The sequence below is a fragment of the Coregonus clupeaformis genome, chromosome 13 (assembly GCF_020615455.1).
Source record: "Coregonus clupeaformis isolate EN_2021a chromosome 13, ASM2061545v1, whole genome shotgun sequence".
Lineage (NCBI taxonomy): Eukaryota > Metazoa > Chordata > Actinopteri > Salmoniformes > Salmonidae > Coregonus > Coregonus clupeaformis.
Genome location: NC_059204.1, coordinates 22,014,935 through 22,034,493, shown reverse-complemented (window position 1 = coordinate 22,034,493; position 19,559 = coordinate 22,014,935). Strand labels below are relative to the sequence as shown.

Sequence of the window (19,559 nt, the reverse complement as noted above, 5' to 3'; positions counted from 1 at the left end):
TTCCTAGAAGGAATTCACAGTAACATGAAACATATGTACCAGTATTATCTAATGTTCCGTTAGGACTGCCATAGAAGTGGACTGAAGGCATATATACTGAACAAAAATATAAACGCAACCTGTTAAGTGTTGGTCCTATGTTTCATAAGCTGAAATAAAAGATCCCAGACTTTTTCCAGATACACAAAAAGCTTAACTCAACTTTTGTGTGCAAATTTGTTTACATCCCTGTTAGTGAGCATTTCTCCTTTGCCAAGATAATTCATCCACCTGACATGTGTGGCATATCAATACGTTGATTAAACAGCATGATCATTACACAGGTGCCCCTTGTGCTGGGGGCAATAAAAGGCCACTCTAAAATGTGCCATTTTGTCACATCACACAATGCCACAGATGTCTCACGTTTTGAGGGCATGCTGACTGCAGGAATATCCACCAAAGCTGTTGCCAGAGAATTTAATGTTAATTTCTCTACCATAAGCTGCCTCCAATGTCGTTTTAGAGAATTTGGCAGTACGTCCCAACCAGCCTCACTTGCGGGATCGTCTGAGACCAGCCACCCGGACAGCTGATGAAACTGTCTGTAATAAAGCCCTTTTCTGTGGAAAAACTGGGCCTGGCTCCCAAGTGGGTGGGCCTATGCCCTCCCATGGCTGCGCCACCTGCCCAGTCATGTTAAATCCATAGATTAGGGCCTAATTAATTTATTTCAATTGACTGATTTCCTTATATGAACTGTAACTCAGTAAAATTGTTGATATTGTTGCGTTTATGTTTTTGTTCAGTATAGTTGGGTGAGTTCACATCTATTCAGGTACAGTGACTGTCAGTTTAGTTTGGATGTTCTTAAACAACCATGTTTTCTGTGCATAGCTCTTTGAGGCACTGCAGCCAATAACTAGGCTTGGGTAAAGGCAACCTAGGGCCAGGATTCAATATGTACCGCAGAAGATCCGTGCTGTAGCACGGTTGACATTTAAAAGGTAATCTCAGATTCAGCTGACATCTGCAGTGCAATGTAAGTGAAGAATTTCAGGCTTTTAAAATCAGGATTTCCCATGATAATTAAAACTCACTGCAGAATTTGTTTTCAAAAACACAGCTTGATATTTAGCACAACTAGATGGCCACAACCATACTTCCCTTAAGTCAGTGTTTCTTTTGCCCATTCCTGTGCAACTGCTGTTATGAGTTGAGCAGTAACTTTGGGGTTGCGTAATCCATCCAGGTTGCACTATACTCACTTTCACAGGGTTCAACTCAGTAATGCTTTTTATTTTGTTGGCATCCATCCACTTACATATTACAAATCAAGATCCAAACCCACTGAAATGTCAAGGAATAAATATATGGGTGAAATATTGACTCTGCTTAACTGTTTGCAGCACTCTTCTAATGAGTTGATCAATCATATTCCCAAAGGCTCACTCATTTTATTTCAGTTGAACACTGAACTATAAAAAGGTCCTCAAGCTACGAAACCACTTGAGAGAAATCACACTCAGATCATTTCTGTGTCAACAGGTTAGAGGAGCACAGAAAACCACTTCATCATTCAAAGACCCTATACCACTAGAGAGAAACACATGGTCCAATCATCTTCCTCTGTTTCAATTGCATTCCATACACATCTGCAAATACATACAAGTTGTAATTTCTTCAAGAAAGGCACATCCCCAACCCCACATTAGTTTTTGTATTAGTGACTTTTTTGTATTTTTCACCACACACACACACCTAAACTGCCCATGTTTCCAACACTCTGCAGGCATCGTGTTAAAGTTTTCAGAATGAAAGAAGCCGGTAGAAGATGATCCAAAAGTTACTTTCTGAACTTGTCCCTCGTACAGATTTCTATTTTGCACCTTACCTATTCTTAGACATTTAGGACATTGTTCTTAGTTTGGAATAAAGAATTAACTGCTGCATTTTGAGGTTTCTCAAAAGAGATTCATTGGAAATAACCACATACACACAAATAAATAAATGTTAAACGTAATGCAGTCATTTACAAAGATCCATGTGTGCCTGACCTTACAACTGAATATACAATAAATACATTGTTTGCATAGTGTGACTGATGCAGTGGAAAAAATAGAATGGCACTTAAAATAAATAAATCACCATAGAAGTTGATTGTTAAAAATAGATTTAAAAGGTAAGCCATGGTCAATGTGGGAGTGAAAGTTGCTCTGAAGCACACCATACATCCTCTCCAATGGAACCTGAAGCCAAAGCACTTTGTCCATTCCTTCACTGACAAGCAGACACAGGGCGGTGATAATGTATATTTTAATAAACCTCAGTCTTGGAATAGGAAATCCTTTGTCAGGATACACATTCACCCAGATAGTATTCAATTGCATTGAAAAGGACTTAGGTTTGTAGAGGGCCACACACCAATCAGTCATGGGGTAGGCCAAACAGATTCCAGAGAACAAACCAAATAAACTGCCTGGTTCAAAAATCTACAGACTAGTACAATTGTTTGCTTATTGAATTAGGCATATTTTCAAGTTGATCAAATAACACACACGGTTAAACATGACCGTTCTCTTGGCTATGTGAATGTGTGAATCTGATAGATCCATGGTGGGAGGGAAACTACAGTATCTAAACTCACTGGAGCAAATATTCTGTTACATCTTCAGGCAGAAAGGAAGAATTTAAAGGTCTCAGGCAGCATGCTACCTTTATCTAGACAGAACCTTATGATTGGATTATTATTAATTTGACAAATGTTCCTGTTTGGGGAAGAGGAGGATCAAATGGCTTTTCTCCAGAGGCTCAGACAGTTAAAGACCACATACATGCATACATAAGCTTCAAGTCACACCACATTTCAAACAATCCCTAGTTAAAATGGAATCAGAGTAGAGAGGTACTATCCCCACTGATATCACCAAGGCTGCATAAAGACTGAGGTAAGCATCCATGAAGCACCTAGCCAGGTACATTATTAGACAAATGTAACCTGGCGATTGGCTAAACACTAAAAAGGCAGTGGTGACGAGAATTTGGCCTCAATGCTTTGCTTCTTTCAATTCAAAAAGACAAGCTCTCGGTTGGTCTCTGACAATCACAAATTGGCAGACGCCCAAAAAGAATAGGTCCATAATATTATAATAAACCTGCATGCATCATAATCGTGGAGAACTCATGTGGGTCATCTGAGTAAGTGACACTCGAAAAGGCCTTTAGTCAGTTTACATTCAACGCAAAAACGTACTACATACATACATACAGGTTTTCCATCTACCTAGAGAGATCCAGTCAGACTGGTAAAGCAGTGTCAGCATTTGGTATTGAAGGAGAAGTGGGGCAGGAGGTAATGCATTCAGCTGAAATAGTATACATTGTGTTTTTAGCTGCCCCTCCATCAGTGTCACCACACGTGGGGCGCATTCAGCAGGACACAACATTCAGATAGAAATGTGTTATGTAGAACAAGGAATCATGCCAGCTCTATTCATGCCATTTCTATCTGCAACGTTCAACAACGCTTGGCAACTGAACACGGCTCATGGTCATGTTCAGTAGGGGTCATGGAAATCTGTGTTCTCATTGGACGAGTTCAGGTTGTACCTTCCTGTTTCACTCAGTGTCAATACGTTTTCTACATACTGAACACGGCCCAGACATGTTCTACAAGATTTATCCTGACAGGATGTTCAAGTGACAAAGCAGAAAAAAAGGCATTGTTGATTCCATAATTTTTTTTTAAATGGAACAATGTAATACACTATAGCAGGATAACTGAGTCTACAGTGAATATTGTGTTCTGTGTACATTGTGCCATTGTGATTTATTCCATCTACTGTATTCATCTACAATGTATTCTGTAACCCCTCATCAGCAAGTTCTAAAAAGGAAGTAGAGGCATTTAAGGGGGAATCATCTCCACACTCTCAGCCTTTAAAAGTCTATTACCCAGTTTCATTAATCAATAACGTCTTACTCCTGGTGAGGGAAAGCACTGCTGCATCAGGAGTAACACTGTCTGTCCCCACCCACCTAAAGTACAAAGCACCAGTATGTCATATGAGAAGCCAGCCCAGTGGAGCACACAGGAATCAAGCAGCAGCATCTAGCAGCACTGCTCTCATCTCTTCCTCCAGCTATACTCTACAGGGCTGAAGGAAGTAGTCAAGACCTCTTGCTGTCTGACTAAAGCTCTAATTGGTGGGAGGGAGTTCTCGCCCTAGTTCCTCCTCTCCCTAACAGGAGGCTCCTATAGTTTGTCATATCTGCTAGGGTAGAATGCCCTGTGTGGCTGCCAAGCTGCCCAACCAGGGAGAGAAGGGGAGGGAGGCAGGGATGGAAGGTGCGTCTGGAGGAGCTGGTGATCGGTGCAGACGGTACGTCAGTCATTTCTTTAATTTCTATAAGTCTTTTAAAAGAAAAAAAGAAGTGAATGGAGGAGGATTTAGGAAAGAGAAGCTCTTGATGGAGCAGTGTCATAGATTCATCTGGAGGTGCTTGGGCCGTTTGGCGTAGGGGTAGGCCTGCTTCTTGAAGGGGCCACCTGTGGTGGTGTTGCCAGAGGGCTTTCTGATAGGCAGGGGGGCAGACACCTCGGCAGCATTGGAGCCCATGTCCATCTGCTCCATACCAACCTCCATCGGCTGGTCTCCAGACCCAGAACCCCCAAGGGATGAGGTTCCAGCCTGGGTGAGGGCCCGGGGCCAGCAGTCCCCCCCAGCAAACTTCACTGGGCTGGGGGGCCAGGAGAAGAGGATACAGGGCAAGGTTAGAATAGTGCATTATAGTACTGACTGGGGGAAGGCAGACAGAATGGTGACATTTTAACAGTGAGGATAAATCCCAGTAGAACGAGTACCAGAATGATACTGGATTCAACCACTGGTTGGCAGGACAACGTCAGGTTCTACACAAACCTAGAGGAACATGAGACTGAACAAAAAAAAAAAAAAACACGTACCTCACTGGTGTTCTTGGGCTTCCCAGAAACCTTCTTGGTGAGCGGACTTTTGGCTCGAAGGGGAATTTCTCCTTGATGTTTTCGAGGACGGAGGGGGCAACATACGTAAAACCCTGTGGGGAGGTTGTCACAGGGAAGATTACAGCCAAAACAACATAGGCCACAGGACTTGAGCAATGAAACACTCAAACTATATCAGTTTCCAGTAAAAAAAATCATAAAAAATAAGATGCAATGCATTAACCATTTCTCGTAAGAACAATAGTGTAGCTTCTGCCTACCCGTGTACGTGCAGCCATGCACACAGTAAAACACACGCGCACAAACACGAGACCAAATGGAATGTGCAGAGTAAGCAGCCTACCAGGAAGACTTGATTGGCACTTTCGCTGAGCGTGGAGTCATCAGGGCTGTCCACGGGAGTCTGGCTGGTGAACTTCGAGTCAAACTGGCTCACATCATCAGCTGATTGCTGCAATGGAAGGAAAGAAGGAAACCTGTTAACCTCTAGTTTCTGTGGGTCATGGAGGACTTGGTAGGCACAGGTGCTCTTCACAATGGAAATGCTATGAATAAGGAATGACGGCTCACCAGAAAAGGCTTGAATGGAGGCTCCACCTTGCGAGCGAGAAGATCATCCCAGTTAATATGCCTGAAGAACGGGTGGCTCTGGAAAACAGGACAGAATAACTTTACTTTTCCCAGAGAGAAAGCCACAATACACATGAAGGCTGCTCTTTTCACCACCTTCAACAACGTTGTAATAATCCTACAACAGGTCTGTTTTAACTGTATTACCTGGATTTCTGAGGAGTCTCCTGGGCCTGCCCCCAGCCGCAACGAGGCATTGCGTTTCAGCAGCTGGAACAGAGGGATGGGTAATGCAAGTCTGCTCCTCTGATTTCATTTGATCTGACTTGTGTTACATTTGACCAGGGCTCTCCAAAACTGTTCCTGGAGAGCTACCCTCCAGTAGGTTCACTCCAACATCAGTTGTAACTAACCTGATTCAACGTATCAACCAGCTAATTACTAGAATCAGGTGTGCTAGATTAGGGTTGGAGCGAAAACTATAAATTATAGTAGGTTCAATTATTTGAATTTAGTTTTTATTTTCTTTCCTCTGAGCTCAATGCGCAAATTAAACAGTTTATCTTGAGACAAATCAGATCCAGCCTAAACTGTGCGATATAGTAGGGAGTTGTAGTTTCCAACAGGCAAATATTCTACATAGTTTATTGCATAAAATGTGGTAATTAACTACAATGACCATAATCCATTGCGCATCTACTTGTCCAGTCTGTTTATTTTATGCCTGCTACCGAAGAGACAGATAATGAGGGGGATATAGAGAGCAGCTGTTGCTTCGCGAGGTATCTCTACCTGAAAATACATGATCTAAGTGATTGAGAGTTGGTATTCAGCAGTCATAAAAAGGTTGCCTTATTTACTTTGAAGAACTACAAAATTGTGATTTTGTCCGACAGCAGTTCTATAGAGATGAGATGACTTGGAATGAAATAAAGTAATCAAATAAAACAAATGTAATATACACAACTGAAATATTGTATTAAAGTAAATTAATGTCAATAAATTATGGTTAATAAGTGATAAGCAGTGATGGGCAGTCACTACCATCATGGGACTTTTATTGATTGTTTTATTCTGTGTTACAGCATTCAACCCACATAATGCATAGGCATTTAATGTTTAAAAATGATTGAAAAATCTAAAACCGTTATTATATTTTAATAATCGAAACTACCTCAAACACAAATCGCTCAGCATTACAGGACGGTAGCACTTCAGGAACAGGGTTGGAGATACCTGCATTAGACAATCAGAAGGCAGAGTATACCTGAAATGCCATCAAAACACTTCTATTATTAATAATAATAATAAATAATGCCATTTAGCAGACGCTTTTATCCAAAGCGACTTACAGTCATGCGTGCATAAATTTTTTGTGTATGGGTGGTCCCGGGGATCGAACCCACTACCTTGGCGTTACAAGCGCCGTGCTCTACCAGCTGAGCTACAGAGGAAGTTGAATATTAACGCTGTGAAAACCTTACCTTTTTGAGAAGGTCCCTAGCTTCTTGTGTGAGGTAAGGTGGCAGGTTCAGTTTGCACTTTAAGATTTTGTCAATGGTCTTCTTCCTGTTTTCTCCAGTGAATGGTGGCTGTGGAGTAACATAAAAGGTATATTCAACTACAACACTGACATTATGTCCCCCTGAGGTTATACATCTAAATATTGATCAATTAAATGTTGGCATTGTACAAGACAGAGTACATAAGTTTTGAATAAAATAAATGTGTCTCTTGAAAGAGGAGTTGTACTCACTGCTCCTGTCAGCATGTCGTACATGAGAGCTCCCAGGCTCCACCAGTCTACAGCCCGGTTGTGTCCACTCCTCATCAGGATCTCTGGGGCCCTGGAGAGACAGAGGGGAGGGGAGTGGGTGAGGAGGACAGTCAGGTAAGCCTATACAATTTGCAACCAAACACTAATTTCCCCTAACAAAATAGTATGTAAAGTATTGCTCTGAGGGGATGGGAAGTTTACAACAGACTGGGAGGCTGACATTAACTTTTCATTGTTTTAATGATTAGGACCTTGACTTGCATGTATTCTATGGTGCCACAGAAGGTGTGAGTAACCGTGCCGTCATGGATTGATTCTTTACACAGGCCAAAGTCTGTGAGCTTGACATGACCGTTGTTGTTGAGCATGATGTTCTCTGGCTTCAGGTCTCTGTAGATGATGCCTTTCTGATGCAGGTGTCCCAGAGCCATGGAAATCTCTGCCAGATAGAAGCTGCAGAACAGACCTTTTACATCAAGTACAGTCACAGTGTGCTGATCTTTGCCTCAGAAAATATAGCATCTACAGTGTCTTCAGAAAGTACTCACACCACTTGACTTTTTCCACATTTTGTTGTGTTACAGCCTGAATTTAAAATGGATTAAATTATGTTTTTGTCACTGGCCAACACATAATACCCCATAATGTCAAAGCGGAATTTTGTTTTTCAAAATGTTTACAAATTAATAAAAAATGAAAAGCTGAAATGTCTTGAGTCAATAAGTATTCAACCACGCATGGTGAAGTTATTAATTACACTTTGGATGGTGTATTAATACACCCAGTAACTACAAAGATACAGGCGTCCTTCCTAACTCAGTCGCTGGAGAAGTAGGAAACTGCTCTGGGATTTCACCATGAGGCCAACGGTGACTTTGAAATAGTTACAGAGTTTAATGGCTGTGATAGGAGAAAACTGATGATGGATCAACAACATTGTAGTTACTCCACAATACTAACCTAATTGACAGAGTGAAAAGAAGGAAGCCTGTACAGAATAAAAATATTCCAAAACATACATCCTGTTTGCAATAAGGCACTAAATACTGCAAAAAATGTGGCAAAGCAATAAACTTTTTGTCCGGAATACAAAGTATTATGTTTGGGGCAAATCCAATACAACACATTACTAGCAATAAACTTTTTGTCCGGAATACAAAGTATTATGTTTGGGGCAAATCCAATACAACACATTACGGAGTACCACTCACCATATTTTCAAGCATAGTGGTGGTTGCATCATGTTATGGGTATGCTTGTAATCGTTAAGGACTGGGGAGTTTCAGGATAAAATAGAAACGGAATGGAGCTAAGCACAGGCAAAATCCTAGAGGAAAACCTGGTTCAGTCTGCTTTCCACCGGACACTAGGAGATGAATTCCCCTTTCAGCAGGACAATAACCTAAAATACAAGGCCAAATCGACAATGGAGCTGCATACCAAGAAGACAGTGAATGTTCGTGGCCGAGTTACAATTTTGACTTAAATCTACTTGGAAAATAAAAAACAATAGGCAAATGTTTCACAATCCAGGTGTGGAAAGCTCTTATAGACTTACCCAGAAAGACTCAGCTGTAATCGCTGCCAAAGCTGCTTCTACAAAGTATTGACCCAGGGGTGTAAATACTTATGTAAATTAGATATTTCTGCATTTCATTTTCAATACATTTGCTAAACTTTCTAAAAACATGTTTTCACTTTGTCATTATGGGGTATTGTGTTTAGATGGGTGAGAAAATACACTACCGTTCAAAAGTTTGGGGTCACTTAGAAATGTCCTTGTTTTGAAAAAAAAAAAAAAATGTGTCCATTAAAATAACATCAAATTAATCAGACATACAGTGTAGGCATTGTTAATGTTGTAAATGGCTATTGTAGCTGGAAACGGCAGATTTTTAATGCAATATCTACATAGGCGTACAGAGGCCCATTATCAGCAACCATCAGTCCTGTGTTCCAGTGGCACGTTGTGTTTGCTAATCCAAGTTTATCATTTTAAAAAGGCTAATTGAACATTAATTCCTTTTGCAATTATGTTAGCACAGCTGAAAACTGTTGTGCTGATTAAATAAGCAATAAAAAAAACTGGCCTTCTTGAGACTAGTTGAGTATCTGGAGCATCAGCAATTGTGGGTTCGATTACAGGCTCAAAATGGCCAGAAACAAAGAACTTTCTTCTGAAACTCGTCAGTCTATTCTTGTTCTGAGAAATGAAGGCTATTCCATGCGAGAAATTGCCAAGAAACTGAAGATCTCGTACAATGCTGTGTACTACTCCCTTCACAGAACAGCGCAAACTGGCTCTAACTAGAATAGAAAGAGGAGTGGAAGGCCCCGGTGCACAACTGAGCAAGAGCACAAATACATTAGTGTCTCTAGTTTGAGAAACAGACGCCTCACAGGTCCTCAACTGGCAGCTTCATTAAATAGTACCCGCAAAAAGAAAAGATTTAGATGGGCAGTCTGAGATATGGCTTTTTCTTTGCAACTCTGCCTAGAAGGTCAGCATCCCGGAGACGCCAGTTTTATTGCTTCTTTAATCAGCACAACAGTTTTCAGCTGTGCTAACATAATTGCAAAAGGGTTTTCTAATAATCAATTAGCCTTTTAAAATGATAAACTTGGATTAGCAAACAACGTACCATTGGAACACAGGACTGAGGGTTGCTGATAATGGGCCTCTGTACACCTATGTAGATATTCCATAAAAAACCAGCCGTTTCCAGCTACAATAGCCATTTACAACATTAACAATGTCTACACTGTATTTCTGATCAATTTGATGTTATTTTAAAATGGCCAAAAAAAATGCTTTTCTTTCGAAAACAAAGACATTTCTAAGTGACCCCAAACTTTTGAAAAGTAGTGTATATAAATTTTTGAATTCACGCTGTAACAACAAAACGTGGAATAAGTCCAACAAGCTCTCTCAGTCACACGTCAGAATTAGACTCTCATCCATGTTTGTCATTGTTCCAAACGTCAAATTTCAAAGTGTTTAAGGTTAGGTTTAGGCATTAACGGCACATTTTTAAGGTAATGGTTATGGATTGGGATAGACTTAAAACAAAAATCTCAAAAACAACTTTCTATCGCTGGATTAGAACATGCAACCTTTGGCACCAGAGGCAGACACCCTAGCAAAACCGTAACCTACTTGAAGGTAAAAGCGCCCACTGTTGCCCCTAGAGGCCATTTTCCACGTCATCTCCCGACGTCCTCAGACATGGATGGACGTCAAATTCTGACTTGTATCGCGGGTGACCTGGCTGAATAAGTCAAGGAGTATGAATACTTTCTGAAGGCACTGTATATAGTTAAAGTATGACGAAAAACCCTTCCGTCAAGCATCAACAGCAGATATTTTCACAGCCCTTTTTTTTTAATGCATCCTTTCAGATTTGCCTTTAGCCGCCCTCCATTGCCCTCGCTACATTCTAAACCTGATGTGTTGTGCTTTGAACATCATTACATTTGTCTGCTTCTAAAAAAGGCTAAACCTTATGCTATGTAATCACTACCTTCATCTCCTGTCTGTTGACACATGGGAGTGAGGACTGCAGGTTCCAGACACTCATATCTATTCTACACACTACAGATTCACCACTCCAGCATGACTGATCACTTACCACGCTGTGTCCTCCATAAAGATCCCCTCTCTTTCCAATTGCATAAACAGCTCCCCACCTACAAATTACAAATACAGCATTTAATTGAGCTTTGCCATTGTGTGCGAATGATGTGTGTTGGTGTACGCTACGCTGTGTTGTGTGGTTTGTGTATATGCGCACACACCATGCCTCAGCCACTCACCAGAGAGGTACTCCAGGATGAGGTACAGCTTGCCCCCCGTCTGGAAGGCGTAGATGAGGTCCACTATGAACGGGTGCTTCACCTCCTCCAAGATGTTCCTCTCTGCCTTGGTGTGAGCCGTGTCCTTAGCGTTACGCACTATCATGGCCTGGAGGGATCAAACAAGGCTTGGATTGTCAAGCACTGTCAGCATTATAACAATGGTAGCACTTAACATTCACAGCAGAGAACAAAGTGGTAATAACCTGGTAATAGTAGTTAGTCACCCCAAATGAAAAACATTTCTTACACATAGAAACTGAGGTATGATATGCATTTGAAAAGTAACACTACTTTACACTAGAGGAAATTATTTATCAAGAAGGACACACTATGGTAGGTAACGGACTACCGGTTCCAGAAGTTCTGAAAAAACAAATGCTCATTTGGGATCTGGTTTAGATGACTATTTCGCTGCTCTCCCTTTTTCCCCAGCCCAGTGTAAGTGAAGGGAGAGAACCTCCTCTGCTCTGCTCTGAGCCATTTCATTAATGCCGTTATCTTCGCCCTCAGGTCCAGAACACTTGCAAATATTGTTGGCTCAAAGAAATCCAAAACATTCAAACTACACAGAACAAAAATATAAAACGCAACATGTAAAGTGTTGGTCCCATGTTTCATGAGCTGAAATAAAAAATCCCAGAAATGTTCCATACGCACAAAAAGCTTATTTCGCTCAAACTTGGTGCACAAATTTGTTTAAATCCCTGTTAGTGCGCATTTCTCCTTTGCCAAGATAATCCATCCACCTGACAGGTGTGGCATATCAAGAAGCTGATTAAACAGCATGATCATTACACAGGGGCACCTTGTGCTGGGGACAATAAAAGGCCACTAAAATGTGCAGTTTTGTCACACAACACAATGCCACAGATGTCTCAAGTTGAGGCAGCGTGCAATTGGCAAGCTGACTGCAGGCATGTCCACCAGAGTTGTTGCCAGATAATTGAACGTTCATTTCTCTACCATAAGCTGCCTCCAATGTTGTTTTAGAGATTTTGGCAGTACATCCAACCGGCTTCACAACCGCAGACCACTTGTAACCACGCCAGCCCTGGACCTCCACATCCGGCAGGATCATGGGGGGGTGCTGAGGAGTATTTCTGTCTGTAATAAAGCCCTTTTGTAGGGAAAGCCTCATTCTGATTGGCTGGGCCTGGCTCCCCAGTGGGTGGGCCTATGCCCTCCTAGGCCTACCCATGGCTGCACCCCTGCCCAGATGTGAAATCCATAGATTAGGCCCTAATTAATGTATTTCAATTGACTGATTTCCTTATATCAACTGTAACTCAGCAAAATCTTTGAAATTGTTGCAAGTTGCATTTATATTTTTGTTCAGTATACTGCATTTCAGGCGTTGGGTACAATAGTAGATCTGTTTCAGTTGGATTAAGCCTGAGCCCTGTGGCAGAGCTAGAAGCCAGAGCATGAGAGCAGAGCACAGTCGGTCATTAGCGTGAGGCTCTGTGCCTACCGTGCTACACAGCCACTTACAACATGCAGAGTGCTGGGTTCTGACACAGATTAAGTCAACCATGATAAACACCAATGCTGGGACATGTCTGCTGCACACATAAGAGTTTCCATAACCTCGTCCCAGGCTCAATTGCTACCGCATATAGAGCCTGGAAACACTGCAACAAAGTGGGACTTGAAGGGGGCGTTTATTGAAATCAAGGCAGGAGAGAGAGCCTGCTACAGGTGTAGGCCTATTAGATGGGACTTCGAAATATTCAGAAAATCGGCAATCAAAATAAATGTTCTCTCACAGCGACTATATTATTTTTGTTAAACCCAATTGATTCTGAGTTTGGGCATAAAAGGTTTATGTGAAAACTATTTCTAAGATGCATACTCTCCGATTTCCCAAACTCGCTTCCTTGGTTAGCTTAAAATCACTTGTGCTGCTCACACTTTGAAGTCCAAAGGGGTGGTTCTGAAGGTTATGCTAGATGGTGATGTACAAAGATCTTGGGTTTCATTTGGCAGTGATGATGGCTGCTGGTTGGCTAGTTAAACACCTTCATCCTCAGTAACAGATGTAGAATAGGAATCTGAGCTCTTAGCTCCTGCATGGTAGCAACAGTAAATACAGACTCATAAAAACTATAAACAGAACAACTATTACCAAAACCTGTAATGCTTCTGGGAAACAGAGGTGGGTTCTGAGGCCAAGATGCAAACCAGACGGGCGGTCGTCAATTACAGAAAGGAGGCCGAGCAGATGCAAAGAAAAGGGGGAAAACAAACAGCCCTGAGGATTCATGGTAAGTCGTTTCAGTAGATTTTTTGAGTTATGGGTTAGACGGCCTCACTTCTGACTGCGTGCCTGAATGAATGCACCGGTGCCTTCCGTATACTACTGTAACAAAAGGGTCAGTGTCCAATCTGGGCTCATTGTCATGTCAATACTTAGAGAATAACTCTAGAATGAATATCACAGAACTTAAGTGTGCAGTTCCTTAGGGGCAGACGAGAAAACAAGATAAGTATCTCAACCTGATGATAACCCAAACAGCCCACCTTCTTCAAGACCTTCATGGCGAAGATCTTTCCCGAAGTGGCACCCAACATCTTACGAACTTGAAAAACCTGAATGTGATTGGGGGAAAGAAAAAACATTAATTTCACTGAATTGATGCAATCTATTCTAAAGGGAAGACTCACCTTTCCATAGCCTCCTTTTCCTAAAACCCGGAGCAACTCAAAGCATTCCGGACGAATCTGCTCCGTTCCTTTGTTGACGCTGTCTTCAGAGATTTCAAACTTTTCACAGTCATCCATGTTACTTGAAAAATAATAATAAAGACAACCGTAATTCACACATGTCAAATACACTTCATTGCAGTGAGTCAATGTTGAATCGACCTGAATGACAAGTCCTGCACAGTCAACTTTATCTGAGGTGTTCTATCATCTCAATTGTCCTGTATCTGTTAATCAAAGCATACATCATATAAATGATTTAAAGTTTTCCTGTAATTGACAAAAATCTGATTACACCCATCCCTGTAGGGCAATTATATTGACACCTAAGACAAAACATAAAAACACAGGATAACATGACAAAGAAGAATAGTGTGGTCAAACGTGTTGTGGTAATTGTGCCACAATAGCTTGAGTGCCAAAATATACAGGCTGAACCTATGTTGTAAATACTCACAATTCGAACCCGCTGCATTCGCTCATTTGGATCTAGCAAAAAAAAGAGAACTTAAGGCCAGGCCCCACAGGCTGAAATGATTTTTTGCATCTACAGTGCATTCGGAAAGTATTCAGACCCCTTCCCTTTTCCACATTTTGTTACGTTACAGCCTTATTCTAAAATGAATTAAATAAAACAATTCCTCAATCTACACACAATACCCCATAATGACAAAGCAAAAACAGGTTTCTAGAAATGTTTGCAAATGTATTAAAAATAAAAAACAGAAATAACTTATTTACATAAGTATTCAGACCCTTTGCTATGAGACTCGAAATTGAGCTCAGGTGCATCCTGTTTCCATTGATCATCCTTGAGATGTTTCTACATCTTGATTGAAGTCCACCTGTGGTTAATTTAATTGGACGGACATGATTTGGAAAGGAACACACCTATCTATATAAGGTCCCACAGTCGACAGTGCATGTCAGAGCAAAAACCAAGCAGAGGTCAAAGGAATTGTCCGTAGAGCTCCGAGACAGGATTGTGTCGAGGCACAGATCTGGGGAAGGGTAACAAAAAATGTCTGCAGCATTGAAGGTCCCCAAGAACACAGTGGCCTCCATCATTCTTAAATGGAAGAAGTTTGGAACCATCAAGACTCTTTCTAGAGCTGGCCGCCCAGCCAAACTGAGCACTCGAGGGAGAAGGGCCTTGGTCAGGGAGGTGACCAAGAACCCGATGGTCACTGACAGAGCTCCAGTTCCTCTGTGGAGATGGGAGAACCTTCCAGAAGGACAACCATCTCTGCAGCACTCCACCAATCAGGCCTTTATGATAGAGTGGCCAGACGGAAGCCACTCCTCAGTAAAAGGCACATGACAGCCCGCCTGGAGTTTGCCAAAAGCACCTAAATGACTCTCAGACAATGAGAAACAAGATCCTCTGGTCTGATGAAACCAATATTTAACTCTTTGGCCTGAATGTCAAGCGTCACGTCTGGAGGAAACCTGGCACCATCCCTACGGTGAAGCATGGCGTGTGCAAAGCTGTCATCAAAGCAAAGGTTGGCTACTTTGAAGAATCTCAAATCAATTTTTATTTGTTTAACGATTTTTTGGTTACTACATGATTCCATAGGTGTTAGTTCATAGTTTTGATGTCTTCACTACTATTCTACAATGTAGAAAATAGTAAAAATAAAGAAAACCCTTGAATGAGTAGGTATGTCCAAACTTTTGACTGGTACTGTATGTAAATGTCAGAAGCTTGTTTTTACTTTGTCAATATGGGGTATTGTGTGTAGATTAATGAGGGAAAAAAAACAATTAAAACAATTTAATGTATATTTTCTTTAGTTTATCATACTACCGTCATCATTTGTATGAATTTTAAAATCACTTTAAAAATGGACATACGTCAATAATTTCAAAGCTCACTACATTGAATTACACCATTTCCAAGCCCATTTCATAGAGAATGTTACAAACTGGACGACATTCAGGGTGTGTTCGTAAATTCAATCTGGAGTGCCAGAGTGCGGCTCAGAGTGCGGCTCAGAGTGCGGCTCAGAGTGCGGCTCAGAGTGCGGCTCAGAGTGCGGCTCAGAGTGCGGCTCAGAGTGCGGCTCAGAGTGCGGCTCAGAGTGCGGCTCAGAGTGCGGCTCAGAGTGCGGCTCAGAGTGCGGCTCAGAGTGCGGCTCAGAGTGCGGCTCAGAGTGCGGCTCAGAGTGCGCTCAGAGTGCGCTCTGGGCATTCGTAAATTCAGAGCGGTCAGATTGTCTGTTCGTAAATTCGCTCTCGGAGCGTTCAGAGCACACACTGGACGCTCTGGCCGAGGAGTAGGGTTGACCCGAGCATTCTGACCACACAACGGCAGTCAAGCACCCAAGCTAACGTTGGCTAGCTTGCTAGATACTTCCAGACACAAATGAGAGAACACCTCACTGACCATTTTACTCGCCCTAGCAGAGCTGGTTAGCTGTTTTTATGTTATCCAGAGCGTTGGTGACTAACTGTGCTGAAGGGATCAATTTAATTATGCTTTTTAGCTGATGTTTACTGACACCGGCCATATTCAACGAGTGTTGAGCGTTCGTAAATTCATAGCTATTCTGCGCTCTGGCACACTCAGACGAGAGTGCTCTGAAATCGGAGTAGATAGCCAGAGTGAATTTACGAACGCACCCTAAGTAACTTACTTTGAAGAGATGGTGATTGGGTCTAAATAGGCTTTTGGTAGTTTTAACTCAATGTACTTGTCTTTAACTGTCATTTCCCTCTTCTCACACGCCAACAATTTTCTCTCAGCTTCAGAAGCATCTGCATTCACCAAATTTGGTGTGGTTATCCTTAGATATATTCTCCCGACTTCCCCTGAGGGAATTGTTGATATGCTTTTTTATTCTAGATAACATTTTATTAAAAAATGTTTTGCCAGAAATGCATTTTACGTACGCCTTTAGTATTTTGCAGATAAAAAGATGAAAAAAGTATTTATACGCAATCTGCTCAGGTCAAGTCCGGGCCTGGAGTGTCTTAACAAAATGAAACAAAAATATTTAGGCTGACTTCATCCAGTGTCCAGAAAAATGAATTTGCGTGATATGTGCATATGTAATGAGATCGCCTCATTTGCATATTTTAATACAAAAAAGTATTTTATTTGTGTCTACATTTAACTGGTATTCAGTTGATAGTGATGATTAAGAAAAAACATTTTACAGCACCTAATGGTACTCTAACTGGAACAGGTGTATTATTGAAGTTGCTTACTGATGGAGAAGGATCAGTCCTGTTAAGGCCAGGCACCACACCCTAATAGGGATTTTTTCCCCTCTTAATCATATCACAATCAATTACCAGTTTAATGTAGACACAAATAAAATACTTTTTTGTATCTCAGAAATAAAACTACTATTTGCTACTGTGTATTCAGAAGGGACTTTTTTGACTGCATCTCAGTCTAGTGACAGACAGCTGCAAAAAAAACTACCTAATTATTCTAAAATAAATTATGTATGAAAGAGTAGAACGACTTGTTTCACTTGTCCACATCCAATGATGCCGAAATCTGATTATAATGCGCATGACAGAGGTCAGGTGGATTCATGTGTTTATTTTATTTTATCTAGACACTTATTAACTAATGCACTTCAGAAATATGTTCTGGTTGTTAAACTAATCTATCAATGCGTGTCTCCTTTATGTCATGACTATCTAACTAAGCATGGATACTTTATTGAGAAGACAGGTAGGCCTACAATGTTTTAGTTGGTTAGCTAGCCAGCTAGCCACCAACGTCAAGTCCGCCTTGGGTTCCGCTTGCTAATGGCTAGCTAGCGCGAGTTAGTTTGCGCCTCCCTTCTTCACTAGTAGCTAGCTATAGCTACAATAACGATAGAACCTAGCTAGCTTATGTTTTGCTTGGTAACTCACCCCATCCTCGAGTTCGTCGTCAGATTCATTTTCGTCCGGCTGATCCAAATCAATGTCGAATATCCCGGCCATGGCCTTTGCTTGGTCCCTCTCTCACTCAGTGCTAATGAAAGGCTCTTCTTCACTGCCTCATGGAAACACATTCCTCGCCGGCTACAGTAGAAACCATGCTGCAGACCAAACAAAATTCCAGAGGGGTTAAATAAAACAAGCCAAGTGTTGAGCATGCGCACTGCTGAAATGAAATAGTATTATCACAGATAGAACAATGAGACAGATATTTCACTGGATGTTTAAATGTGAAGCATCCGCTTGGCGTTTCCACTCACTACCAAATATGGTAGTGAGAGAAAGCCCAGTGGCGAGCAGTGGGAGAAGATAGAACGAGATGGATTTTGGCCAATAATCTGAAATATTCTCATCGATTAAACATTTGATCTGAATACAGTTTTCTGTTCCCAAAACTACAATATGTTATGAACAGAGTGGACTAAGGTTTGTAAACTTTACCCTTTACAAAAGTTTTTTAAAATCGCGTTGTTTAGAAGACGTGCAAAAGCGAATTGAGTTATTGCATACGCGCACTTCACAGGGTAGGCGTTCCCTAACGGAAATATGCACATGATGCTAGAACGCGCCAATAGGATCTCGCTAGCTCGTGCTTGGCTCTGCCCCCTCCTTGCTTCTTCTGCCCACTATGGCTAATTTGTTCCCATTGGAAACGACAGTCTGTGTTCTATCTTGGTTTAGTTATAACATCTTTGGTATTATCACAAAGACAGTGGTCTAAGGCACTGCATCGCAGTGCTAGCTGTGCCACTAGAGATCCTGGTTCGAATCCAGGCTCTGTCGTAGCCGGCCGCGACCGGGAGACCCATGAGGCGGCGCACAATTGGCCCAGCGTCGTCCAGGGTAGGGGAGGGAATGGCCGGCAGGGATGTAGCTCAGTTGGTAGAGGATGGCATTTGCAACGCCAGAGTTGTGGGTTCGATTCCAGTATATATATATATATAAAAAATTAAGCACTCACTAACTGTAAGTCGCTCTGGATAAAAGCGTCTGCTAAATGACTAAAATGTAAAATGTAAACAAGGAGTCAGATATTTCACCAAATGTATACATCTGAAGCAATTTCCACTCCCCACCATATATGGTAAGGAGAGTATGGCGCGAGAAAAAGTTCACATCGAAGAAAAGCCCGATCTCAATACTGTTTTCTGTTCCCAAAACTAAAAACCTTTTGCGAACAGAGTGCAGTAATTTTTGTTGACTTGACCATTTGCCAAAGTTTCAAAAAATTCCGTTGTTTACAAGGACTGCAAGAGCGAATTTAGTTATTGTACACATGCACTTCACAGAGAAGGCGTTCCTTAACGGTAATTAAGTGACAATGCCCTCGAAGCTGGTGTTTGAAGGATTTATTGGAACGGGTGTTGTTAGACCCGAGAAGAAGTGGAGGGCCAGCAAACCGTGCCAATATATCCTCCAAACACCGGCTTCGAGGGCATTATCACTTTTATACAACCGGTTACCAACATATTCAAATAATGATTGACATATTTTCATTAAAAACGTTATTTTGATTAATTTATTCATTCTAATATTTCCTTCCACAAGATATAGTCCCGACACAAATCTAGGCTGGTAGTTCGTTCTATCTGTTCGGTTGCCAGAGACACGACCCAGTCCTTCAGTTCTGTATCTATGGACGCGACCCCAGTCGTTCGTTCTAAATGTTCCATTGCCATACTGGTTGGCAACATTCTTATCCCTTGCTTGCTAGCTAGCCAACTACGGCTAACTTACAGTCAT

At 41.6% G+C, this 19,559-nt stretch overlaps 1 protein-coding gene across 1 annotated transcript; it reads right to left on the bottom strand.

Moving 5' to 3' along the window:
• Positions 1-1,257: 1,257 nt before the first annotated feature.
• LOC121579764 (ribosomal protein S6 kinase beta-1) lies at positions 1,258-17,990 on the bottom strand. The gene is made up of 14 exons (XM_041894644.2): positions 17,748-17,990; positions 14,329-14,360; positions 13,833-13,953; positions 13,689-13,757; positions 11,127-11,274; positions 10,943-11,000; positions 7,575-7,766; positions 7,293-7,383; positions 7,021-7,128; positions 5,744-5,806; positions 5,537-5,614; positions 5,310-5,417; positions 4,946-5,058; positions 1,258-4,719 (listed from the first exon to the last, which is right to left on the bottom strand). The coding sequence occupies exons 1-14, from the start codon at positions 17,817-17,819 to the stop codon at positions 4,461-4,463; spliced, it is 1,512 nt and encodes a 503-aa protein (XP_041750578.1). The 5' UTR covers positions 17,820-17,990; the 3' UTR covers positions 1,258-4,460.
• Positions 17,991-19,559: the final 1,569 nt, after the last annotated feature.

What these genes read in the sequence shown, in the direction of transcription:
- LOC121579764 (XM_041894644.2), bottom strand. Translation starts at nt 17,819, where the DNA reads ATGGCCGGGATATTCGACATTGATTTGGATCAGCCGGACGAAAATGAA. An exon ending in ACGACGAACTCGAGGATGGG is followed by an intron (nt 14,361 to 17,747) that starts GTGAGTTACCAA and finishes TTTTTTTGCTAG; the next exon opens with ATCCAAATGAGCGAATGCAG. An exon ending in CATCCTGGAGTACCTCTCTG is followed by an intron (nt 11,001 to 11,126) that starts GTGAGTGGCTGA and finishes TGTAATTTGTAG; the next exon opens with GTGGGGAGCTGTTTATGCAA.